Below are 27,688 nucleotides of genomic sequence, written 5' to 3'. Positions count from 1 at the left end.
TGATGCACCTTTCAGTGTTGAACTGAGCTCAATGGGTATTTCAGATCCTTTGGGACTCTATGCCATTTCTTTATATAAGAGACCATCCATTTAGAATGTTATTTTGTGACAAACAGATGACAGTCATCACGATTATGTAACCTCGGCAAAATGTCTTAATCCGGACTCACTGCAATCATCCCTTATTCTCAGAATGTCAACTGCTCATCATGATAAAGATGGCCTATGTCCAATGTCTGAAAATAGGACAAGTACAATAGGCTATACAGAAATACACTAAGAAGTGGTTGATTCCCCCTTTAAATCCGATTCAGTCTAGGACAATGCAGCCAAACTCAGATGTTGCCAAAATAGGGAGCGACGATATTGACGTAGAAGGAAGCGCTGCTCTAGCTTTCTGTTTGTGGGGCGGGGCGTGATCAGTGGACGCAGGGGTTTTGCACTTTCCGGTAAATTCACGCTCTTTCGATTTTTGCTGGAATTATATTTTCCGGACAAAGGGGATTTGTTTGTAAATGACAATCATGTGATGCACGGATTCCTGCTGCTGTCCAGTTGTAACTACAAACCCATCCGGAACACTGAGGATTTTAGTCGCTTCGATTAGCCTAGGGACAACTGTAAAGCAAATGTCGAGGGTCGACTATTTTAGTTTCCTTTACAAATCGCGAGAAATCCAGTCAATTTAAGCTGCTATTAAATAATATTGCATTCATTTGATTGGTCGTACGTCCTGCTGCAAGTTAGATTTCTCTGGCCGACTGTTGATGTGCTCAATTGTAGCCTAACATCCAACTTTTTACATTGTACAGTTGTAACCTCTCATATAGTCACAGTAGTATTAAACAGTAGCGCCGCGTGAATGTTTATTGATGCATGATTAACTCGTAATTTCAACTCGGGAATTCTGCTAAGGTAGAACCTCTGGATTCTACTGTAAACTGTTCAATAGAACATCATTTATGGATATAGTTGTTCCTGCTTTACATCCGGTTTGAAATAAGGGACTTTTTTCTATGGCAGGAACACATCATTCTGTCCCTTTCATTGGTTATTGATCCAATAGTTGACTGTCAATAAGCATTCGAAGGCACTGGTCTATTCACATTCTCTGACTAGGCTACACCACATTATCGAAAGGCAAGTGCAGCTCACTAGAACTTTGCACAGCCCTTTGGCACTTTCCATGTTTTGCTGTGCCCTGGTAGACTAGATAACAGAGGGAGAACATGGAAGATGAGATGTTTGAGCAGCTCATGTATGTCCTGAACCAACTGGTGACATGGATCGCTGCGGGGGCCATGGTGTTTGGTGGAGTGCTTCCTTACATCCCCCAGTACAGGGACATCAGACGGACACAGAACGCAGAGGGATTCTCCACCTATGTCTGCCTCGTCCTACTGGTCGCCAACATTCTGCGTATACTGTTCAGGTAAGTTTTGCCATAGATGTTATTCAAATGTGCATTGATGCATGTGAAGGCTGTAGCCTAAGTACATTTGAAGAACAGACAGACTTCAATTATTTGGCCCTTGACAATTACATTTACAGTGTTTGAAAATGATACTGCCTCTCATGGAATGGTTGTATTGGTTTGGATAGCACAGTTTTGGTTTGGTTACAACAGAAGCCTATTGTCTCCATTCAGTATAGTATTACTGCCCAGGAGCATGTGCCCTGACTACTCCCTCCCTCCCGGTCTTCTCTTTCCAGGTTTGGACGCTACTTTGAGACGCCACTCCTGTGGCAGAGCATTATCATGATAGCCACCATGTTGATCATGCTCAACCTGTGTACCAACGTCCGCGTGGCCACCGAACTCCAGACTAAGCGACGTTCATTCACAGGTCAGAATCCTCCTTCCTGGCCTGTCCCTACTCACCTCTTTACAGGTGTCTTTTACCTCCCGGTTCCTAGCTCCTCTTTATAGCTTTGTAATTAGTTTATAACCTCTGTTCACGTCATGGTGTGAACTATTGATAGTGCTTGGTTTTATCACCAACCTCTGGAGATGTGTGTGTGTTACACATTCCTTGGTTGCCCAATTGTCCTTCCTCTCAAAGGAGCTCCTTCATGTTCATAATATATTTTACAGCTTAAACAAGCAACTCAAATCTGACTGCACACACACTCACAGAGATACACACCCAGCTAGCCTCAAGGGGCTGCACAAAGCTCCAAATAATTTATGACCATCTAAACCACCCCTGTGCCATGGGGTGCATTCAGCAGGGCATAATGTTGTAGAATGTTCAGCTAGAAATGTGTTATGTAGATCAAACATGCCTCTCTGACATGTAGAATAAGGAATTATGTTGGCTCTTCATGACATTTCTATCTGCAACGTTTGACAACATTTACCTACTGAACGTGGCCTTGTACTGTACAACTCTAGTTTGTCTTTGTAATAGGAATTTCCATGTGAATAAAATAGTTTGCAAAAAGGAGAACAATATCCCACATATGAGCAGAGAAAATGGCTACCTGCCCTTAATATACTAATCAGACAGCACTGACCACATGTTCTGTAAACACCAGCCCAAGAGGCTTGTAGGAAAACATAAAGCCAGTGACTTTGTTAGCGGCTACAGAATCACACAGTGTCACAGAATACAGCAATAATCAGTGTGTCCTCGGCCCTTGCACCTCCAGTCTGGCGTCAAACACTATCAACAGATATGAGAACAATCCATAATATTCACACTATTATGGAAAATTAAGTAGGGGGCTGTCAATGTTTTGACCCCTAGTTGCACCACACTTTCCCAAAACATATTTATGTTCGATGTGTGAATGTATGTATTTAAACTGTAGTGCTTTGTGTTTTATGTTGTAAATGTGTCTGCAACTTTGTGTGCTGCTATTTTGGCCAGGTCTCTCTTGTAAAATAGATTATCAATCTCTAATTCAACCCGCACCTTGCACAAACAGAACACTGGCAGAATCATGTGTATTAAAGAAAGCAAAAATATAGCATGCTAAACATTCATTTAACTTTATTCATCCTAAATATTCCCATTGCAGTCATAACAGGATGTTGATAATCTGTTTGCGGAACTAGAGTGCGCTGGCTGCTGTATCTGGTTCATAACTCCCTTCCTCAGCCTGTTGGCTGTGTACACTGACTGACTGACCTACACCAGTGTTTCCCTGCCAACGGAAAACTAGAACATTGAATGCTCAGTGCTGCCATCATGGGGCCTCATTCCAAAGTTTGGTAACCAATCAAATTGACAGGATCAGGGTAGGCGGGTCAGATGATTTGAGATAACAGGCTGTTTATGATTAGTCAAATGTTGAGGTTTCAACTCTGTCTGACGTAAAACAAACATTTAAGTTTAAACTCTGGCCAAATGCTGAGGTTTCTACTCTGGCCAACAGTTTAGGTTTCAACTCTGTCCGACCCAAACGTTGATGTTTCAACTCTGTCTAACTTAAAACAAACGTTGAGGTTTCAACTCGGTCAGATCCAAAAGTTGAGGTTTCAGCTATGTTAATTACCACAGGGACGTTATTGGGTTGTCCATTTGAAATCACTAACCGTACGTCAAGAAGAAACCTCTCCTCACTTCAAACTGTGGGTCAGTGCTGGTCTGTGGCACAAGCGAAACCAAGCTCTCTTTTCTCTTCTTATTTTGTTTTGTGTCTGTAGCAACAGTCAGTAAGGACGAGGAGATCAAAGTCCCTAAGAAGTTATTTCTGGGTAGGTACTGTCTCTCTCTCTGCCATCCAGTCATTCATCTGCCTTCCTCTTTTAATCTCTCAATCTTTCCTTACCGCATGGTCTTTTAAAATGTTTTACTTGTGTGGCACTCCCTCTCTTATTGCTCCATTCACAGTATTAACTGCCACTAACTCATCAGCATCATCATGCATTGACCTGGCATGGATCCTCCTGCATCGCATGTGATCCTTCCTGGTTATATCTCCATTTGTGATTAATAAAGAACCAATGTAGTTGTAATAGTGTTCGCATGGAAGTTCACAATGCGTGTTGGCTATAGTCAATAGCTTGAAGTGTTTCAGTTTGTAAAAAGCTTTTTATGCTACTGATATTAGTTTACTATAGCATGCATCTACTGTATTGCAGTGGTTGTGCATGGAAATTGAATTTTCGAGTTGTCTGATTGTGATGACTATCAGATTCTTACTCAGAAAATAAAAATGCATGCATTCTAGACTCCTATATATTGATTAACCATATGTATTAAGACTTTGATTGTTGCTATTTACTTACTATGTTATTGACCTTGATAGACTAACTGCTCGGCTATTTTGTGGATGGAAAGTCATGCCTTGACTATGTTTTTTGGTTTGAAATGAACTATGTTCAGTATTATTTTGATAGTGCTACAACAACAATTGTGTTAAATGCTGCATGTGAAAGCTAATGTGCACTACTCACTGCCCTCTGCTCTGTGGTCCTGCCTGGTAAAACAATGATGATGACTTGGATTCACACCAGCTTGCTGAAGATGCACAGACAACTCACATATGTGACAGTTTATGAGACTGTAGTCTTCCTAACTCTGTCCTGGTTATTCTACCACTAGCTTTGCCCTTTGTTTCAACTCCCTCTTCTTGTTGCTGTATGGCTCCTTCACTCAGGCAGCTGAGAGGGGCTAATGACCAGCTTATATAATGTTGAGGAATCACAACCTTTCAATCAATTGTTCCTGTTTCATTGTGCTGTGAACTTTATGTGACTAGCGTGTGATGCCCATCATAAGTATGAATTTACTAACAATGAATCGCAATGTTGTAATTAGTTCTGGTTAACGCTGCTGCTTTGTAGTTGGGGAGCAGTTGCTATCGTCCATGTGGACAGTAGGTGGTGCTGGGTAATAACAATGCAGTAATGCTCTGTGTTGTATATTGGCCGGAGTCATCACTGTCAACTTCTCAGAACTGCTATCCATCACACACTTTGTGTTCACTCATCTTCTCTCCGTGCGTCAACCTAAGTAACATCATTCAAAAATCCCCATCAAAATCTGTCTGTTTAATTTGATTGTGCATTGTAGAATCCAATGATAGTTGTAGAGAAAGGCTGTCGGAGAAATTCATTTCAGCAATCAAAAGGATTTTGCCACCCTTTATTCAGCCTCTGTGTTTGGAATTGAGTGTTGTGTGTTTGTGTCATTGGGAACTGGGAGTTGACTGGCGGAGTTGCTGCCAACTTCTTACAACTTATCAAATTGTTTCCACCCATCGTGTTGTACTATAGCACAACTCCAGTGGTATGGTAAGCTGGCTTTCTTCTTATCACAGTAGAAAAAGCTTAATTCTGGCTTCAATTTATCTCGTCAAAAGCTGGCATTTTGTGTGCCACAAATGTACGTTCACGGTTCTGGCCTGTACATGAAACAGTTGGCACTTGGTAGCAGAACCAGAGTTCAGTTGGCACGTTTCTTGGCATTGGAGCTGGATCCAGTGCCAGGCTGTGTTCTCATTGGCCTCTTCCTGGCTTTGGGCTGCCCATATCTGGATCTGGAGCTCTGCCTCCCTGATTCTTTGTCTCCCAGACCCTCTTCCTCTCCTCCCTGGTTCAGTCTCCCTCTGCCTCACTATTTGCCCCTTCCTCTTCCTCCTTGGCCTGTGTGGCCTCTCTCAGACGTCTTGTTCCTGGCCTCTCGCAGTCTCTCTGGCGATCGATCACCTCTCCCTGTAAACCTTAATTAGCATTGACAGAACTCCATGTTTCCTAATTGCAGCGCTGCTCGTATGTCTGTTCCATAGACATAGGCTATATATACAAAAGTATGTGGACACCCCTTCAAATTAGTGGATTTGGCTATTTCAGCCATACTCGTTGCTGACAGGTGTATAAAAATCGAGCACACAGCCATGCAATCTCCATAGACAAACATTGGGGCTCACAGAACGGGACCGCCGAGTGCTGAAGCGCGTAACACGTAAAAATTGTTTGTTGAGATTGGTGTGGAAGAACTTGACTGGCCTGCACAGAGCCCTGATCTCAACCCCATCGAACACCTTTGAGATGAATTGGAACGCCGACTGCGAGCCAGGCTTAATTGCCCAACATCAATGCCCGACCTCACTAATGCTCTTGTGGCTGAATGGAAGCAAGTCCCCGCAGCAATGTTCCAACATCTAGTGGAAAGCCTTCCCAGAAGAGTGGAGGCTGTTATAGCAGCAAAGGGGGGACCAACTCCATATTAATGAGATTTTGGAATGAGATGTTCGATGGGCAGGTGTCCACATACTTTTGACAATGTACTTTGTGTCGGTTGCTCGTCTGTCTGTTCCATAGACATATGGGTCTGTTCATCTATTGATTAATCCAGGAGGAGATAGGAAGGAGAGGCATGTTGTAATCCACTATTGATGAAAGGATGAACGAGTACAGGTGGAGGTAAAGAAATAAAACAGGGAATGAAAGTGCTATGTATGTATTGGATGTAAAATAAGGAATTCATCAACTAACTAGTCTTTAGCAAACTCCCTAAAGGGTGATTGTCTAAATGTAGTTTGGGAGTAACAGATAGTTCTGACGTCTCCTTATCTTTGTTGGGGTTTCAGGCTTTGATGAGGTTGGTTACAATTGAATAATTAAATGTCATTTAACCTGCTTTCACTGAAGTTTGTGAACATGTCAAACTGAGACAGACGAAACAACAGTATTCTGACACATTATCATCGGACTGTCACACGGACGTGTTGAAACAGTATATTTCTGTATGTTCCTGACGTTGTTGTGTGTGTTCTGTGCTTGTACTGAACTGTTAAATGTTCACTGTTCGTACTGTGATGTACAGAGCTGGCTTCCCTCCCTGGCATTCTCTCTATGGCACTGACTCCTGGATCCGTTATCACAGCAGGTTGTCAAATCAGAAATCATGATGTCCCAATCACTCTGGAGAAATAACCACAGTGTGCAGGTGCATTAAGCTCCCTCCCTGTGAGTTCAAACAAAGAAGAAACTCTTTCCTCCCTCCTTGTGTCATGTCACTATTTGTTAGTTTGGGACCTGTTCTGGGTTAAATTGGCTGTGAATTTAGGGTAACGACTTCACAACGCAATTATGTCTCCATCTCTGCCCCTGTAATTTGGTACAGTGTGTGGTGTGCGTGCGTGCATATGTACCCTAGATCTCTGCATCTCTGTTGTGTTAAAGATCCTCAGGGTAGAGATGGTAGTTCTGGTATTATGAAGTGGCTGGTTGTGATAGCATCTTAATCTGGTTGATGTGAGACGGCTAGCAGGCTGAATGGAAGGAATACTTTAAAGAGATTATTCAGATTAAGAGATCACATCGTTTTAGGTGTGTAAATAATCCTACAGATTACCTACCCAGGTGGAAGTAAAATGTATCAAGCTGCTCAAATGGGGGTGGGCGCTCTAGTCTAGATAATCTCTGTTTTCAAAATTCTAACTCAATTCAAATTGCATGCTATTGTTTTTTGTTTTATATAGTCTGTTCCCTTTTAGGATGTCTTTGTGTTGACAGTTGACCCAGCAAATAAGAGCATTGAGCAGTATTTAGCAGTACCAGATATATGAGAGGGGTTGGTTATTAGGCCTGTGTACAGGTAAAGGGACAGTCAGGAAGGACAGGGGAACTGGGCATTGGGAATAGTCTATATTCTTCTTTCGATGGTTATTAGTCATCACAGTCTCTCCTGTATGGTGTGAATCTGACCGGTTCCAATTAATCACCTCCTACTCTCCTTCTAGCTTTGATTTTAGCCCCAAAAAGCAGGTTATTTTTTCTGGACCATTTTTTTTTAGGTTGCTGTTGTTTTCCCTGCATGATTATGGACTTTGAATGACAACATGTAATTGTGGGAAGTGTAGACCTGACAGGCTAAATGACAGCTTCTAACTAATGTTCTGGGGAGAGAAATAAACACAAAACAATAAGATATGATTCCAGCTCTCTCCCTCACATTATCCCTGTGGCGGGGCCAGAACCACACACACACACACACACACACACACACACACACACACACACACACACACACACACACACACACACACACACACCCACCCACCCAGTGGCCCCGTGTCAGACTAAACAGAGGGATGAAAGAGGATGGGATGAGGGAAGCGATGGGGGAACGAGAGCGTCCCAGGGTAGATGAGTGGCACGGAGGTGGACGGGCACAATGGGGTGTAGCATGCAAAGGTACTGCTGTAAACACCCTTTAACAACACTAGTCTACCGTTACAATAAGACATTTGTGTGTGTGTGCGCCTTTTTGAGCTATCCTCACCCCCCTCAGGGCATTGCTGTTATCGGTGAGGGCAGGACAGACTCAACCCACCCCACCCCACCCCATGATTGGGTGATTTAGTTGCAGACCGTAGACAAGATAATCCATCATGCACACCCTGACTTCCACATATACTCTGACTCTCACATACACACAAATACACCTGTCTGCCATGCGTATTAGAAATGCCATCTAAATCTCAGATCCGTTTAACATCAATACTTCAATAAAATACATTAAATTGAAATTTAGAATACACTTTAGAATACAATCTCAGTAAGTCAGCAGGACAGGTAATGTGTCGTACCTCTTCTTGTGGTGTGTCAAAAGGCAATGTGATTATGGAGAATGGTAGGAAACCAAACCAACCATGTTATTCTAGATGAGCTGTATGAGTTTGTGCAAATTACCCTCTTTTTATTTAGTTTAAGTGTGTTTGAGTCAAGTTCACCAGTAGCTCCTGAAACTGTTTCTCTCCATAATCCTTCTGAAGCTCTCGTCCCATACTCTGTTCCACAGGCCTCCTCAGAGGAGCTTAATGTTCCGATGTGTCTTTTTAGATAAGTAGAATCTCATTTCAACATGACCCTGTACAACGTAGAGGGTTGTGTAAAATCCTATTGAAGATACTGCGTGTTTCCCCCTCTCCTCCACCTCTTCTCCTTCTCCTTTCAGCGACGATTTCATTTCCTCAATTTATTCTTCTCTCCCCTAACGTCATTTAGAGCGGGGTCAGGCTCCGTGTATTGTTGTCTCCGTGAAATATTAAAACACATTACGTGCAGCTCAGCGGTAACTTCATTGATATAACCGCCCGGAAAGGGAATTAATCAATAAAGACTAACATTTGACAGTTTTAATATAACATAATCGTCAACACTCCAAACAAGGATGCATCCTCATCACTAACCTTCTTATCCAAACACTGATCAAGTTACGGTTGTTTTAGGTACTCCTATAGGTTAGATATGACAGGTAATAGCAGCACAATGTATTGTGGAGGTGCCAGTCTCCTAGCTGAGATGTTGGATCACTATAGATTGTATTGCAGGCCTGCAGTTGTATGATGATCTTCATCTTGAAGTCATGATTTCATATGGCTCCTCTTTCAGTGAACTTAAACTGAACTTGTTTTTGTTCTTTATTTCCCTGATGAAAGGAACAGAGCAAAAGCATGACAAACTTTAGGGAACATTTGGGGAGTCAGTGAGGCAGAAACATTAGAGTAAATCATTCAGCATTTTCCAAATTGGTTCCAAAGAAATGGGTCTCATTGTCTCACGTCACATGCAATGCTTTTTATTACAATCTTCTCGAGCCAGCGTATCATTATGGAGAAAGATTAACCCGAAAAGGGGAAGAACCGTCAGTTTATCAGTGTTAGGATTGTTTTATTTTCTCTCTGTGTGTCTGTCTGCCTCAGACTTTGACTGGAGCCACTTCTGGTCGTGGAGTCGTTTCGTGGACTACCTGCAGTGTGTGATGGCGTTCACCCTGCTGGCGGCCTACATCACCTACCTGCTGCTGGACTCGTCTGTGTTTGTAGAGACCCTGGGCTTCCTGGCTGTCTTCACTGAGGCCATGCTGGGGACGCCACAGCTCTACTGCAACTACCAGAACAAGAGTACTGAGGGGATGAGGTGAGGAAGTCACACATACACACTAAAGTCACCACAGTTGTCTCCGCTTTCTCTCACTTGACATTCACTGTCTTTCATCCCAACTCTTGCTTCCTTACTACTCATATCCCAGCTGCTGAGCTTCAGTGGTTTATTATGAGACCTATGACATCAAACTAGTCTTTCCATTTGCACACCTGTGTATAAATTCAGTCTAATTTATGGAACACTTGGATATGTAATTCACAGACGCCGGACTGGTACTGACTTCAGTTCATTCAGTGAAAGGATTTTCTACTAGAAGTGAACATGTTCTTTGGTTTATACACTACATTACCAAAAGTATGTGGACACCTGCTCGTCGAACATCTCATTCAGAAATCATGGGCATTAATATGGAGTTGGTCCCCCCTTTGCTGCTATAACAGCCTCCACTCTTCTGGGAAGGCTTTCCACTAGATGTTGGAACATTGCTGCGGGGACTTGCTTCCATTCAGCCACAAGCATTAGTGAGGTCGGGCACTGATGTTGGGCGATTAGGCCTGGCTCACAGTTGGCGTTCCAATTCATCTCAAAGGTGTTCAATGGGGTGGAGGTCAGGGCTCTGTCTAGGCCAGTCAAGTTCTTCCACACCGATCTTGACAAAACATTTCTGTATGGACCTCGCTTTGTGCACGGGGCATTGTCATGCTGAAACAGGAAAGGGCCTTCCCCAAACCGTTGCCACAAAGTTGGAAGCACAGAATCGTCTAGAATGTCATTGTATGCTGTAGCGTTAGGATTTCCCTTCCCTGGTACTAAGGGGCCTAGCCCAAACCATGAAAAACAGCCCCAGACCATTATTCCTCCTCCACCAAACTTTACAGTTGACACTACGCATTCGGGCAGGTAGCTTTCTCCTGGCATCCGCCAAACCCAGATTCGTCCGTCGGACTGCCAGATGGTGAAGTGTGATTCATCACTCCAGAGAACGCGTTTCCACTGCACCAGAATCCAACAGCGACGAGCTTTACACCACTTCAGCCGACGCTTGGCATTGCGCATGGTGATCTTAGGCTTGTGTTCAGCTGCTCGGTCATGGAAACCCATTTTATGAAGCTCCCGACAAACAGTTATTGTGCTGACGTTGCTTCTAGAGGCAGTTTGGAACTCGGTAGTGATTTTTAGCACTTGGCAGTCCCGTTCTGTGAGCTTGTGTGGCCTACCACTTCGTGGCTGAGCCGTTGTTGCTCATATACGTTTTTTTTGCATGGCTGTGTGCTTGATTTTATACACCTGTCAGCAACAGGTGTGGCTGAAATAGCCAAATCCACTCATTTGAAGGGGTGTCCACATACCTTTGTATATATAGTATATGATATAAACTGATGACCTTAGGAAGCCTCCTTAGAATGTCTTTAATTTAACTTATTGGCTTTTTATTGCCTTCATTCCCGCTAGCGATTAAATCCTTAGGCAGGATTCACACTGAGACAATTAAATATATATAAAACATGACGCTTCATTGTTAACGCTCCATTCTAATGCTGCTGTTATTATCATTATGATTATGGAGATTTTCATTATGTGTTTTAGTGCCGTTGCTGTCATCATCATTTAGTTTTAATTGAGGATGTTCAGTAGTGGTCCCCGAGTTCTTATTGTTAGTCATGCAGTAGTGACTGAGTCGTGACCAACACACACACACGTACACACATAAACAGTGCCATCAGAAACTATTCATACCCCTCGACTTATTCCACATTTTGTTGTGTTACAGCCTGAATTGAAAACTGATTAAATATTCATTTTTTCTCACCCATCTACACACAAACCCCATAATGACAAAGTTTTTAGAAATGTTTCCAAATTGAAAATTGTATTGAAAATGAAATATAAAAATATCTCATTTACATTAGTATTCACACCCCTGAGTCAATACATGTTATGAAAATGTATGCACTCACTAACTGTATGTCGCTCTGGATAAGAGTGTCTGCTAAATGACTAAAATGTAATGTTAGAATCACCTTTGGCAGCGATTACAGCTGTGAGTCTTTCTGAGTAAGTCTCTAAGAGCTTTGCACACCTGGATTGTACAATATTTACACTTTATTCATTTTTTTTATTCTTCAGGCTCTGTCAATTTGGTTGTTGATCATTGCCATAGATTGCCATAGATTTTCTAGCCGACACTGTAACTAGGCCACTCAGGAACATTCAGTGTCGTCTTGGTAATCAACTGACTGAACCACATTTTCCTCTAGGATTTTGCCTGTGCTTAGCTCTATTCCGTTTCATTTTATCCCCAAAAACTCCCTAGTCCTTGCCGATGACAAGCATACCCATAACGTGATGCAGCCACCACCATGCTTGAAAATATGAAGAGTGGTACTCAGTGATGTTTGTTGGATTTGCCTCAAACATAACTCTTTCTATTCAGGACATAAAGTTAATTTCTTTGCCACATTTTTTGCAGTTTTACATTAGTGCCTAATTGCAAGCTGGATGCATGTTTTGGAATATTGACCCTGTACAGGCTTCCTACTTTTCACTCAGTCATTTAGGTTAGTATTGTGGAGTAACTGCAATGTTGTTGATCCATCCACAGTTTTTTCCTATCACAACAATTAAACTCTAACTGTTTTAAAGTCACCATTGGCCTCATGGTGAAATCCCTGAGCAGTTTCCTTCCTCTCCTGCAACTGAGTTAGGATGGACGCCTGTATCTTTGTAGTGACTGGGTGTATTGATACACCATCCATAGTGTAATTAATAACTTCACCATGCTCAATAGGTGCCCTTCTTTTTTTTTTTTTTTTTTTTTTTTTTTTTTTTTTCTTCTTGGGGGGATGGATCAGCTTAATATTGCAGATAGATTGTATCTTCTATCAATGTAATTGTCTGCATCACTTCCAATCCCCCATGTTTTTTTTTTTTTATATATATATATTCCCCTTTATTACTTTTCAACCCCACCATCCTTTCCCTACTTGGAGTAAATTAGTGAACAACAACGCCCAGGCCTCTACTTCCGGTCTATACTTACTATCTACACCTTATGGACAGAGTTAATTTTACAATAATTCTATACATATACATATACATATACATATATATATATATATATATATATATATATATATATATATATATATATATATATACACACACACATATATATATATATATATATATATATATATATATATATATATATATATATTTATTTTTTTGCTCCTGAACTTCTTCTACTCTCAACCTCTCCGATCATTTTCATGATGTCCATCCGGTTTGCTTCTAAATGCCATATCTTTCTAACTGTGCTCTTTCCCAAAAGCTCCCAACATACAACCTATATACTTATTATGGACACAGTATGCTTACATTATTAGCTATCTTTGTTATTATTTGTTGTTATTTGTTATTAGTCCCATCCTTCAACTCTATTCAATACCTCCCAGCTATCTCTTAACACCATCCATATAGGATTTCTATTTGCCATATATATTTCAACCATACTGTGATGTTTTACAAAAGTTCTGAACCTTTCTATTCTCATTGCTTTTACAGATTGTGAATTAAAAATAAACATTTTTGCTAAAAGTATTATTATATTATTGATTGATTGACTATGACTTTTCAGATCACCCAGTAATGCTATCTGCAAGGTTAGTTCCAGGTAAATATTGCAATCCTTTAGCCATTCCTGGACCTGTGTCCAAAAACAAGCTACAAATGGACAGAACCAAAACAAATGATCTAATGATTCTATCTCTTCACAGCAAAATCTGCAGAGCTGGGAAGATTGTATCCCCCATATAAATAACATTCTATTGGTAGCAAGAATTTTATATAATAATTTAAATTGAAAGATTCTAATTTTTGAATCCGGTGTCGTTTTGCGTGTCAGTTCATAAACACTATGCCATGGGATCGGTACGTCAAAGATCTCTTCCCAACTATTTTGCAATCTATATGGGACTGCTGTCAATCCTTTGGTCCTTAAGTGAAACTGATATACTTTTTTATTTATCACAGTTTTCCTTAACCAATTATGTTCTTTAATGCAAGGCCGACAGACAAGTTCCTTACTTTCTCCCCCTTCAACTTTCCTCTTCCACTTTTGCGGTAAGGCTGCAATTATTTGGTTGTAATTTTGGGTAGAGCAGACATTTCCATATGTTTTTGTTAGCTGCATGTGCGACATAACTCCACCAGTCCTACCGATGATATCATTTACGAAGATTATACCTTTTTTAAACATTCTGTCAAAAAATAAAGGTTTTTTGTCAATTAGTATATTTGAATTTAACCACAATATTTGTTGCATTATTTGTTCTGTCGTTTCTGGAGGATTAAATTGAAATTGCAACCAACTTTCTATGGCTTGTTTTAGAAATAGTGACATTTGGGAGATTATTTCCTTTTCAAATAACTGAAAGTGAGAGGTTGTAATCTGAATAAAGGGAAAAAGGCCTTTCTTGAACAGTGGGTGAGACAATCTTACTAATTTGCTTGAGAACGAGTTCGGATTTAAGTATAACTTTTGGATGACTGAAGATTTTAGTGATAGGTCTAATGCTTTAATATTTAATAATTTCTGTCCTCCGAATTCATATTCATTATATAAATATGCTCTTTTAATTTTGTCTGGCTTGCCGTTCCAAATAAAATGGAATATTTTTTTCTCATATAATTTAAAAAACTGTTTGCTAGGCGTAGGCAAGACCATAAGCAAATAGGTAAACTGGGATAATACTAAAGAGTTAATCAGGGTGATTTTCCCACAAATTGACAGGTATTTTCCTTTCCATGGTAGTAAGATCTTATCTATTTTTGCTAACTTTCTATTAAAATTTATTGAAGTGAGATCATTTATTTCCTTTGGGATATGTATTCCGAGTATATCCACATCACCATCAGACCATTTTATTGGTAAACTACATGGTAATGTAAAAATTGTATTTTTTAGTGATCCAATACGTAATATAGTACATTTGTCATAATTTGGTTTTAATCCAGAGAGGTTAGAAAATGTATCTAGATCCTCTATGAGGCTGTGGAGGGATTCTAGTTGTGGATCTAAAAGAAAACATGAATCATCTGCGTACAATGACACCTTTGTTTTTAAGCCCTGTATTTCTAATCCTCTGATATTATTATTGGATCTGATTTTAATAGCTAACATCTCGATGGCCACAATAAATAGATATGCCGATAGTGGACAACCTTGTTTCACTCCTCTTGACAGTTTGAAACTTTCTGAGAAATAGCCATTATTTACTATTTTACACCTAGGGTTACTATACATGATTTTGACCCATTTTATAAGAGATTCTCCAAAATTGAAATGCTCCAGGCATTTATATATAAATTCCAGTCGAACTTTATCAAATGCCTTTTCGAAGTCTGCTATGAATAGCAGGCCTGGTTTCCCATATTTTCCATAGTGTTCTATTGTTTCCAATACTTGCCTTATATTATCTCCAATGTATCTTCCATGTAAAAAACCTGTCTGATTAGAATGAATAATATCCGACAATACCTTTTTAATTCTATGCGCTATACATTTTGCTAGGATTTTTGCATCACAACACTGAAGTGTAAGGGGCCTCCAATTTTGTAAATGGACTGGATCTTTATATTATATAGGTGCCCTTCTTTGCGAGGCACTGGATACCTCCCTGGTCTTTGTGGTTGAATCTGTGTTTGAAATTCACTGCTCGACTGAGGGACCTTACAATTATCTGTATGTTTGAGGTACAGAGATGAGGTAGTCATTCAAAAATTATGTTATGTTAAACACTATTATTGCATAGGTCCATGCAACTTATTATGTGACTTGTTAAGCACATTTGTACTCCTGAACTTATGTAGGATTGCCATAACAAAGGGTTTGAATACTTATTGACTCAAGACATTTCATCTTTTCATTTGTAATTAATTTGCAAAGGTTTCAATAAACATAATTCCACTTTGACATTATGGGATATTGTCTGTAGCCCAGTGACAATCTCAATTGAATTAATTTTAAATTCAGGCTGTAACAACAAAATGTGGAAAAAGTCAAGGAGTGTGAATACTTTCTGAAGGCATTGTACGTGCACACGACACAATTTAAATATTCTCTGAATGATCATGCATCAGACTAATATGGGAAAAATAATGCCTCATTACAAATAGAAAGATTGAGTAGCTCATTACCATATTGATTAACAAAGACTCATAATAAGAAATATACAGTGCATTCGGAATTATTCAGACCCCTTGACTTTTTCGTTGTGTTACAGCTTTATTCTAAAATGGATTACATTGTTATTTTTCTTCATCAATCTACACACAATACCCCATAATGACAAAGCAAAAACAGGTTTTTAGACACTTTTGCATAAGTATTCAGACCCTTTACTCAGTACTTTGTTGAAGCACCTTGTACAGCGATTACAGCCTCGAGTCTTCTTGGGTATGACGCTACAAGCTTGGCACACCTGTATTTGAGGAGTTTCTCCCATTCTTCTCTGCAGATCCTCTCAAGATCTGTCAGGTTGGATGGGGAGCGTCGCTGCACAGCTATTTTCAGGTTTCTCCAGAGATGTTAGATCGGGTTCAAGTCCGGGCTCTGGCTGGGTCACTCAAGGACATTCAGAGACTTGTCCCGAAGCCACTCCAGCGTTGTCTCGGCGGTGTGCTTAGGGTCGTTGTCCTGTTGGAAGGTGAACCTTCGCCCCAGTCTGAGGTCCTGAGCGCTCTGGAGCAGATTTTCATCAAGCATTTCTCTATACTTTGCTCCGTTCATCTTCCCTCGATCCTGACTAGTCTTCCAGTCCCTGCCACTGAAAAACATCCCCACAGCACGATGCTGCCACCACCATGCTTCACCGTAGGGATGGTGCCAGGTTTCCTAAAGACGTGACGCTTGGCATTCAGGCCAAAGAGTTCAATCATGGTTTTATCAGACGAGATAATCTTGTTTCCCATGGTCTAAGATCCCTTTAGGTGCCTTTTGGCAAACTCTAAGCGGGATGTCATGTGCCTTTTACTGAGGAGTGGCTTCCGTCTGGCCACTACCATAAAGACCTGATTGGTGGAGTGCTGCAGAGATGGTTGTTCTTCTGGAAGGTTCTTCCATCTCCACAGAGGAACTCTAGAGCTCTGTCAGAGTGACCATCGGGTTCTTGGTCACCTCCCTGACCAAGGCCCTTCTCCCCCGATTGCTCAGTTTGGCCGGGCGGCCAGCTCTAGAAAGAGTCTTGATGGTTCCAAACTTCTTCCATTTAAGAATAATGGAGGCCACTGTGTTCTTGGGGACCTTCAATGTTGCAGAAATGTTTTGGTACCCTTCCCCAGATCTGTGCCTCGACACAATCCTGTCTCGGAGCTCTATGGACAATTCCTTTGACCTCATGGCTTGGTTTTTGCTCTGACATGCACTGTCAACTGTGTGCCTTTACAAATCATGTTCAATCAATTGAATTTACCACAGGTGGACTCCAATCAAGTTGTAGAAACATCTCAAGGATGATCAATGGAAACAGGATGCACCTGAGCTAAATCTCGAGTCTCTCATAGCAAAGGGTCTGAATACTTATGTAAATAAGGTATTTCTGTTTTTTTATAACATTTTCAAAGATTTCTAGAAACCTGTTTTCGCTTTCTCATTATGGGGTATTGTTTGTAGATTGATGAGGATTTGTATTTATTTAATCCATTTTAGAATAAGGCTGTAACGTAACCAAATGTGGAAAACGTCAAGGGCCCTGAATACTTTCCGAATGCACTGTACCTTCATAAAATAATGAATGGGATAAGCCAAACCCCAGAACATGCCATTGCCATGCCAGCGAGGTCCAGAGATGGTTAATGACAACAGATCTGCATCCCAAATTGCACCCTATTCCCTATATAGTGCACTACTTTTGACCAGGGCCCATTAGGGGAAAGGGTGCCATTTGGGACATCTGATGCTTTTCCATCACTTCCTATTATAATGACGTGTCAGAGCCAGGCGCAAGACCCCTCTAGCAGACAATTACTAAACAGAACATTATTACAACACAAAAATGAGTGGGCGACTGGGGGACCTGGGTGACACAACATGGCTGCTCTAATGGTGGATGTTGTATGAGGGAGGAGATAGGGGAAGCTAGTCAACAGGAAGTGTATTCTGATCTGTCTTGTCATGGTTTGATGGGAAATGAAGTCCAAAGTGGATGTAAATGTAGTCCTCCTGTTCTATATGTACAGTACAGCTCCAAATCACATATTTACTACATTGCTAGGGCGGCAGGTAGCTTAGTGGTTAAGAGCATTGTGCCAGTAACCGAAAGGTCGCTGGTTCTAATCCCCGAGCCGACTAGGTGAAAAATCTGTCGATGTGCCCTTGAGCAAGGCACTTAACCCTAATTGCTCCTGTAAGTCGCTCTGGATAAGAGCGTCTACTAAAGGACTAAAATAAAAAATAAAAATAATTGCTGTCAAGTCAACCTCGGTAAAGAACAGATCTCAGTGTGATGTTATCTTTTTAGCAGTGGCTCTGCCGGTTGTGACCTGCTCCCTCTCTCTCTCTTTCTGCTCTGCTCTGTTCGGTGTCTGTAGTTCGTCCTCCCCCTCTGTCTCTCCCAATGTTCCGTACCTGTTCAGCCAGTTTATGGACTGGGGTTCATGGCAGGCTGTTGCTAGGTTACTTTACCTCCGCACTGGGTCCTATATTTGTTTTAAGGGCGTGAAGGAGAGTTCTGATTTAGCTGAACGACCCTGAGGAGGAAATATTTTTTTTCTTCTAAAGCTCCATGGTCAAAACAAGATACATGGTCAAACCTAGCTCCATGGTCAGACAATTAATTAATTAGAATTTTAGGCTTAATTATAGGGTTGTGTGAACTGTTTGAAGATGAAACTCTGTTCAACAGTAATTTACGAAACACACATTATGTAATCCTGCTGAATTTATCCCCTGTGGTCACCTTGGATGAGATGTATTATATTGTGAATATTTCCTGGTGTGGTGATTTAGCATGGGGTTGGTTTCCCCAGTGGTTTTGGAGATAGATGTACTTAGTTATTGTGCTCTTCCCTCCTAGCCTCTCTATGTGTGGCTGCCCCCCTCTCAGCCTCTCTGTGTCTGGCTGCCCCCCTCTCAGCCTCTCTGTGTCTGGCTGCCCCCCTCTCAGCCTCTCTGTGTGTGGCTGCCCCCCTCTCAGCCTCTATGTGTGGCTGCCCCCCTCTCAGCCTCTCTGTGTCTGGCTGACCCCCTCTCAGCCTCTCTGTGTCTGGCTGCCCCCCTCTCAGCCTCTATGTGTGGCTGCCCCCCTCTCAGCCTCTCTGTGTCTGGCTGCCTCCCTCTCAGCCTCTCTGTGTCTGGCTGCCCCCCTCTCAGCCTCTCTATGTGTGGCTGCCCCCCTCTCAGCCTCTCTATGTGTGGCTGCCCCCCTCTCAGCCTCTCTATGTGTGGCTGCCCCACTCTCAGCCTCTCTGTGTGGCTGCCCCCCTCTCAGCGCCTCTGTGTGTGGCTTCCCCCCTCTCAGCCTCTCTGTGTGTGGCTGCCCCCCTCTCAGCCTCTCTGTGTGTGGCTGCCCCCCTCTCAGCCTCTCTGTGTCTGGCTGCCCCCCTCTCAGCCTCTCTGTGTGTGGCTGCCCCCCTCTCAGCCTCTCTGTGTGTGGCTGCCCCCCTCTCAGCCTCTCTGTGTGCAGCATTGATGTGCTGGCATAATGCCAGGTCTCCAGGTGTGTGGGTGTGTGTCTGTGTGTAGCAGGCCAGCAATGAACACAAACCGACAGGAGCAGTCGAACCAATGACTGGTGTGGGAGACGGGAGAGACGGGTGGGGGTAGCTAGGCGGGGGATACTGGGGTGCTGGCGTTGATGTCTGGGCCCCTGGCCTGAGATAAAGGTAATGAAACATGGAGGGACAGGCTCTGCAGACCGCCTACTGACTGACTGTCCTTATAAGTCCTCTCTGAATGAGCTGATTCACATTGACCGATAACACGCTCGGAGGGAGTGCCTTATTTAGCCTGCCGTCTGACTGTTGTTTGACCATTAAATCCAGTCAGTATACAATTCTGTCTCTGCATTCACAACACTACCTTGTCAGACTAGTCTGCAACAACTGGTCTAAAACAGAAACAGACCCCCCTCACCCACCCCCTCATTCGGGCTGTGGAGCTGCTGATTACCTGATGAAATGCAGAGGGTCTTCCATCCTCCACCACCTCCGATGCATACAGGCTTTTTTTTTACCTCCGAGTCAGTCTTCTGTAAGTGGCTGGTGACATTTAGAATCGTCTCCCAGGCATGTTCTGACCCCATCCCTGACCTCCAAGCATTCTCTCTAAGAGGTTGCATCCCAAATGGCACCTTATTCCCTATATAGATGGGCCTTGGTCAAAAGTAGTACACTACATTGGGGACACAGAAAGAGTCTGCAGGAGGACTGATCAAACCCTCAATCCTGCTCTCACATCATTACACACAGGGCTGGCCCAAACTGTACGTCAGCACTCAGAGAGAAAATAAAGAAATCTTCCTCCTCTTCCCCAGGATTAACAAGCTTCCTACCTTGGAGGGAGAGGGGGAGGATGGAGGGAGAGAAATATGCAAGGAGAAGGAGGGAGGTAGTACAAGTAGATGCATGGGAAGGTTATTAAAAAGGGTGTTACAAATTAAATTAGTAAAGGCAAGCGAAGTGAAGGTAGAGATGAATAATATAGAAGATTTGACAGGTCTCACCCCTTCCTCTTTCCTCCCCTCATCCTGTGGGTGCTAGCTAGCAGACAGCTTGAGACGTGGGCTGTGTTTGGGGTGAGGGGTGAACCTGTACCCTGTAATCAGCCTGAAGACAATTACCTCCAATCCCGTCAGTATGTCTGCTAAGTGGCTTCTGCTAGAGAATAGTCTTTTTACTTTGAAGCCACCATTTGTAGCCTCAATGCAGCAAATCTTCCTCGATTCTCTTGTATGGATCATTGAACATGTTACCTTGCCAATGATATTGATACAGGGTCAGACAAATGACGTAGGGAGAGTTCTACCATATTAGAAGTATTTGGAGTGTAGTCAATACTTGACATTACTCTGTGGTTATGACCCAGTCATAACGTCACAGATACAGTATAATATTCATAGGATGTGTATTGGATTTATTATGGATTAATTTATTGGGCCTACTACTGCATACCATGATGGAATATGACATCAGTGTATTTGCTTAGTGCAAAAACCCATTCCCTGAAACGCCTAGAAAAATGTTGTCTGAATAATTGTCATTTTAAATGTACACAGCAACCATACAAAACCCTATACAGGTCTTCCCTTGACACTAATTAGTTTAAGCTTCCCCCTCAACCTCCATCTCCCTCTCCCCCACCCTCACCCTTTAAATGAATGTGTTTATATTCAGATTTGCATTCTATCCGATTATGAAAACCCCTTTGTGGTTTACACAGTAATGGAAAGTGCTGACATGTCAGGATTGTCTCTGGCACTCAGAGCAGAGGTCCCTACTCCAAAATGTCACGACACGAGGCAGGTTGTATTAAGAATAGCAGATGGAGGATGCCTCTGCTTTCAGAAGGGAGTGTTGTTGTGGGAGTGTTGTTGTGGTAAGCAGTCATTGTAAACACTTCTGAAGGCTGAATGCTGTTAGCAAACTGTGTTTGTGCCTCAGTCCTTCCTTTGTCAGTGTTTACCTTCCATCATTGGCTTCAGTACAAAGCCTGGGGAGAAAAACAAAGAGTCACAAAGACAAGAGAGGGAGGGTGGAGCAGAGGGATAGGAGGAGCTGGGGAGACTGTTTGTCTGTTGTGCTTTATCCATAATCACCAACACACTGTCAAGACTTTTCTCGTTAGAAAAACTAACTCGGGAACCCAGCTTGCCATGAAACCTTACACTTACCCATTATAATAAGCAATGCTGTTTTCTCCAGCTTAAAATTAGAGGGCTTTCAAAGCTCTGTGTTTGTACAGTAGACAATATGCCTAGAGGCCTCCTGCTGTACTGCCCTTCTACTGTCACTGTTAGTGTGTTACTTCCCTATCGGCTCAGTATAGTTCACAATGCTGCAGAGTGACACTGAGAGGAGGGGCCACATCTTAGCCTAAAGTAGGACTGCCCAACCCTGTTCCTGGAGAGCTACCATCCTGTAGGTTTTCGCTCCAACCCTAATCTAGCACACCTGATTCTAATAGCTAGCTGGTTGATAAGCTGAATCAGTTTAGTTACAACTGGGGTAGGAGCGAAAACCTACAGGAGGGTAGCTCTCCAGGAACCAGGAGGGAAACCCTGCACTAAAGGAACACTCTTGTCACAAACCACAGAGTAGTTATATTCTTCCGCGGTAGCTTTTAGAACAATTGTTGTTTATTTACTGACTTCCTGAGAAGTCAGCCTAAGCAGCTCCCTGAGAGAAGAGGAAGAAGAGCTGCTGCAAATAGCAGATGGGTGAAGTCACCGCACCATGAGTTTGAGTTTAAAAACCTCACTGAGAGAAGTTCTAAACTCCAGGAGAGTTGAGGTGGCAAATGAACTTGAAGGAATTCCATTTATCTTTCCTTTTAAAAGTTTGTTTTGGAAATAGTGGGTCAGTATCCCCACCTGAAACTATATATTTGGTCTGTTATTGTGTTCCTTTTCCCATGATTTCCTAATGTCTCTTTCTGTCATGATTAAGGTAGTGTTCATGTGTCACCGGCCGTGTCCGAATACCTGTACTTGCGTTCTAAATAGTAGGCTTTTTGGGTATGTGAAAATATAATATATGAAATTCAGAAAATGTTGTATGCTTTAAATGCCAGGATTTCATACTCATTTAGACTTTTCATCTAGTAGAATTCGCTGCACACTCTTGAGGAAGATAAACATATTTTCAGACCCACGTGTGTTTGACAACAGCTGATAATTCGATAAGAGGACAGGCTTTAACAACATGAACGAATGGCGGGAAACAACGCAATTGTGCATTAGGTGACGCATTCTCAGTATGGATGAGCCTAGTATGTTGATTTGTTGCTTACTGCATGCATTTATACTAAACAGTACATAATAAATAGTATGTAGTATAATTAGTACACTATGTAGTTTTAGTAAGTAGTAGGCAAGACAGATTTCGGACACAGACACTGCCACTGTCTCTAGCTCTGCCAACATTGAAATTATGTTGATCTCCCCCTCTCTCCTCTCTTCTTTCTCCTCCCTCGCTCCCTGCAGTATAAAGATGGTGATGATGTGGACGAGTGGGGACACCTTTAAGACGGGTTACTTCCTGCTGACCGAGGCTCCTGTCCAGTTCTGGACCTGTGGTCTGCTGCAGGTGGGAGTGGACATTGCCATCCTCTTCCAGGTCTACTACTACAGCCGTTACCCGCAGAAACCCGTCTCACACACCGTGTCCCACACAACCAGCACCAAGGCACTCTGAGACCCCCTAACACACACACACACACACACACACACATTGTTACCTATCGGTCATGAGCACACAAACTAGTTTGAGTGTTACTTTACCTGAAGAATTATGCTGAATGACACTTGTTACATTTCATTTCAAAATGGATAGGACCTCCAGTTATATGTATGCATGTGTATGCTGTGCAGATGGTTATACAAGTATATCCCTAAGAATATATCCCTGTATACGAATATACCTGAGCATACACACAGTCTTATGCACATGCATCAATCTACATTGCAATCATATGCACTGTGTATGGATGGACACTCAAAGAAATGTGGACCAGATTTCCTGTCCATAGACCTGATGATTGTTGCATGAAAAACCTTAAAAGACTTTCACAAAGGGCTGGTTACTCAGCCAGTGATAACAATGTACAACCCATCATCAAAGTAACTAACAGAAACCATACTGAATGTACAATGGAATTATTATTTTTGGGGAATTTAGAATCTACATTAATTTAGATAGCTCTTTGTTCTGTCTCAGTGGATTGATGCTGGTCAGTTCTCCACGGGTCTGGTCTGTCTGATCACTTAGGCCTCTTCGGGTCTGGTTGGAAGACCACCGAGTACTGCTGCTGCTTGTTGGAAAATTCACAAGATGAATTCAAATGCAAGCAATTGAAAACAGCAGTTTTACCAAAAATGAAAACGGCTGTCTGGGCCAGGGGCCTGGTTCCTGGGAGCCCAACACATTTCCTTCAGATGACTGAGGAAAAGGTTAAAGACTCAGTGGTTCAGTGGAGGAGTATGTTGCTGGTATTACAGACAGTAAGGGAGTCAGTGGAGGGAGGGAGGTAGGAAATTGTGTGAAACAAATCTATATTATGTTTATGTTACTGTTTTCATTTAAAGGAGTAGCAGCCATGTTGGTAGGCCAGGGAACTGGAAGGCCTTTCTATATTCTGTTTTTTTTAATGGTAAATGAAAACAACAACGTATCAGGAAGGACATTTAAGTACAAAGCTCCTGTCTCTAGCAGTGTTTATACCTGGTTCTAACGTGCATCCTGTGTCCTGTACTTATCCACATTCTGATTGTGCCCACATTTTCAGACAGGTGTAGACGATTTAAAGAAGCATATATGTACCATGTGTAGACATATTTCTGGAAATGTGGGCACAATCACAATGTGGACAAGATCAGGACAAAGGACGCATGTTAGAACCAAGTATAAACAAGGCTTCTGAGGACAACTCATCTTTAGTCTCCTGATCTCCCTGCTCCTCTCAGCCTCAAGCACCTCTAGAAACCTTTCATTTGTTTAAATGGGACCTTTTGAAATGTATATGAATATTTCTTTCTTCAGCTGTTAAATGTTTTAGATGTGTGCTTTGGGTGGAGACGTGGGAACAGTGGCTGAATCTGGAATCGGTCGGGGGTGGACAAATCTTATCCTGCTGAGGGCTGGTGTGGGTGCAGGGTTTTGTTCTAGCCAAGTAGTAGGCATGTCCAGACTACCTCTTGGAGTGTTGGACCACATGGTAAGTCAAATCTCTCTGGGTGTTAAGTCTGCTCTGGGTGTAACCAAGACGATACTAGCACTACAGCTGTTATATTCACCTCTGAACTGCTGGCTAAAACGTAGTTGCTGGTTGCGTCCAAAATGGCGTCCTATTCCCTGTTTATTACACAACTTTTGACCAAGTAGTGCACTAAATAGGGAATAGGGTGCCATTTCAGACACAGTTTGAGTTTTACGCTGGATACTCTGGGAAACTTTATTTTAATCACTGGTGATGCAGAATATTTGTTTTGTTACGCTATCTATCTTTTTATCATCCTGAAATGCTTGTATAATCACAAACCTTGTACACTTGCCCTTTATCAAGCTCTTTTTTATTATGGTGATGCATGTCAAATGGTGACAGTTGTTGTCATTATATGAAGTTGTGCACCTAGTAAACTCTGGTTGTGTCGTATCAACCAGGCCAAAATGACTCACTGTTTCTTGTTAAGTTGTAATATTATGGTGGTTATTCAGTTTTAGTTGTTCATGGGTAAAACTGCCAAACTATTCCTCTGTTCATGTAGAATGTAGATGCTGATCAAACAATGCCAATCCTTGTGATTATTTTTAATATATATATATATAGTTTTAGGTCAGGATTCAATCTAGGTTGCGTTATAGAAACATGCATAGGACTGCCGACATTGCCCCCTTTAAAGGCAATTTACACCAAAGCCGACATTCGCAGTGCCCATACCATAAATACTATCTCTGCGAACACGAGGGAAATTGCCTTTAAAAGGCGCATTGTCGACTGTCCAGTGCACTGCTCAGTAAGGCACCTTGGACTGAATCACAGCCTCAGTTTATGTACCAAAAATATTTTTATGGTTATCAAACTGTTTGTGTTACAAAATAATGTGCATTTTTATATTTTATTACCTTTTATTTCAACGTTGTGTCTTTTTGTTTTTTAATGTGTACATTACCACATTTCTTTCCATGGAATGGCCAGTTCTTTCTATAGAATTGCCAGTTCATCATCAATAGACAATTTAAATCAACCTCACAATGGTCTCTGTCTGACATACTGTTACTTATAGCCAGTATTCATGAAAGCTCTGTGGCGCTGTCATTAAAGGCCAAGATGAGAACTTGTATTCTACTGTTCTTTGTGTAAATTCATTATGCTGGTGATGTTTGTGTGAAGGGTGTATGTTATACCAGAACACCCAGGGTGCATCTGAAATATTCCCAAAATGGTACACTAATTTGGACTAGAGCCCTGGAAAAAGTAGTGTGCAATATAGGGTGCCATTTCTGACGCAGGTCTATTAGCACTGTCCTGATAACACTATTCCATCAGCAGTGGAGACCTGGTTAGCATCATCTGTCAGAGGAACCACTAGCTCACCAACCACAGTCTATCAGCAACACACAGTTGAAGTCGGAAGTTTACATACACCTTAGCCAAATACATTTAAACTCAGTTTTTCACAATTCCTGACATTTAATCCTTGTAAACATTCCCTGTCTTACGTCAGTTAGGATCACCACTTTATTTTAAGAATGTGAAATGTCAGAATAATAGTAGAGAATTATTTATTTAAGCTTGTTTCTTTCATCACATTCCAAGTGGGTCAGAAGTTTACATACACTCAATTAGTATTTGGTAGCATTGCCTTTAAATGGTTTAACTTGGGTCAAATGTTTTGGGTAGCCTTCCACAAGCTTCCCACAATAAGTTGGGTGAATTTTGGCCCATTCCTCCTGACAGAGCTGGTGTAACTGAGTCAGGTTTGTAGGCCTCCTTGCTCGCACACGCTTTTTCAGTTCTGCCCACAAATGTTCTATAGGATTGAGGTCAGGGCTTTGTGATGGCCACTCCAATACCTTGACTTTGTTGTCCTTAAGCCATTTTGCCACAACTTTGGAAGTATGCTTGGGGTCATTGTCCATTTGGAAGACCCATTTGCGACCAAGCTTTAACTTCCTGACTGATGTCTTGAGATGTTGCTTCAATATATCCACATAATTTTCCTTCCTCGTGATGCCATCTATTTTGTGAAGTGCACCAGTCCCTCCTGCAGCAAAGCACACCCACAGCATGATGCTGCCACCCCGGTTGAGATGGTGTTCTTCGGCTTGCAAGATACAGTGAGGGAAAAAAGTATTTGATCCCTTGCTGATTTTGTACGTTTGCCCTCTGACAAAGAAATGATCAGTCTATAATTTTAATGGTAGGTTTATTTGAACAGTGAGAGACAGAATAACAACAACAAAAATCCAGAAAGACGCATGTCAAAAATGTTATAAATTGATTTGCATTTTAATGAGGGAAATAAGTATTTGACCCCCTCTCAATCAGAAAGATTTCTGGCTCCCAGGTGTCTTTTATACAGGTAACGAGCTGAGATTAGGAGCACACTCTTAAAGGGAGTGCTCCCAATCTCAGATTTTACCTTTATAAAAGACACCTGTCCACAGAAACAATCAATCAATCAATCAGATTCCAAACTCTCCACCATGGCCAAGACCAAAGAGCTCTCCAAGGATGTCAGGGACAAGATTGTAGACCTACACAAGGCTGGAATGGGCTACAAGACCATCGCCAAGCAGCTTGGTGAGAAGGTGACAACAGTTGGTGCGATTATTCGCAAATGGAAGAAACACAAAATGACTGTCGATCTCCCTCGGCCTGGGGCTCCATGCAAGATCTCACCTCATGGAGTTGCAATGATCATGAGAACGGTGAGGAATCAGCCCAGAACTACACGGGAGGATCTTGTCAATGATCTCAAGGCAGCTGGGACCATAGTCACCAAGAAAACAATTGGTAACACACTACGCCGTGAAGGACTGAAATCCTGCAGCGTCCGCAAGGTCCCCCTGCTCAAGAAAGCACATATACAGGCCCGTCTGAAGTTTGCCAATGAACATCTGAAT

At 42.1% G+C, this 27,688-nt stretch overlaps 1 protein-coding gene across 2 annotated transcripts; it reads left to right on the top strand.

Moving 5' to 3' along the window:
• Nucleotides 1-444: 444 nt before the first annotated feature.
• LOC311131727 (solute carrier family 66 member 2-like) lies at nucleotides 445-25,902 on the top strand. Of its 2 annotated transcripts, XM_084164847.1 has the most exons (5): nucleotides 445-1,432; nucleotides 1,714-1,847; nucleotides 3,653-3,703; nucleotides 9,664-9,880; nucleotides 23,047-25,902. In XM_084164847.1, exons 1-5 carry the CDS (start codon nucleotides 1,230-1,232, stop codon nucleotides 23,255-23,257), a joined length of 816 nt encoding a protein of 271 aa, XP_084020973.1. In that variant the 5' UTR covers nucleotides 445-1,229; the 3' UTR covers nucleotides 23,258-25,902. The 2 variants fall into 2 exon arrangements, with proteins under 2 accessions (XP_084020973.1, XP_084020974.1); XM_084164848.1 differs by lacking the exon at nucleotides 3,653-3,703 and having other exon boundaries at nucleotides 447-1,432.
• The last annotated feature ends 1,786 nt before the right edge of the window (nucleotides 25,903-27,688 follow it).

The sequence above is a fragment of the Coregonus lavaretus genome, assembly GCF_964263955.1.
Source record: "Coregonus lavaretus genome assembly, chromosome: 7".
NCBI lineage: Eukaryota > Metazoa > Chordata > Actinopteri > Salmoniformes > Salmonidae > Coregonus > Coregonus lavaretus.
Note: the sequence above shows the minus strand (reverse complement) of the source record. Positions and strands in the feature narration are given on the sequence as shown.

What these genes read in the sequence shown, in the direction of transcription:
- LOC311131727 (XM_084164847.1), top strand. Translation starts at nt 1,230, where the DNA reads ATGGAAGATGAGATGTTTGAGCAGCTCATGTATGTCCTGAACCAACTG. An exon ending in TAAGCGACGTTCATTCACAG is followed by an intron (nt 1,848 to 3,652) that starts GTCAGAATCCTC and finishes TTGTGTCTGTAG; the next exon opens with CAACAGTCAGTAAGGACGAG. An exon ending in CCCTAAGAAGTTATTTCTGG is followed by an intron (nt 3,704 to 9,663) that starts GTAGGTACTGTC and finishes TGTCTGCCTCAG; the next exon opens with ACTTTGACTGGAGCCACTTC.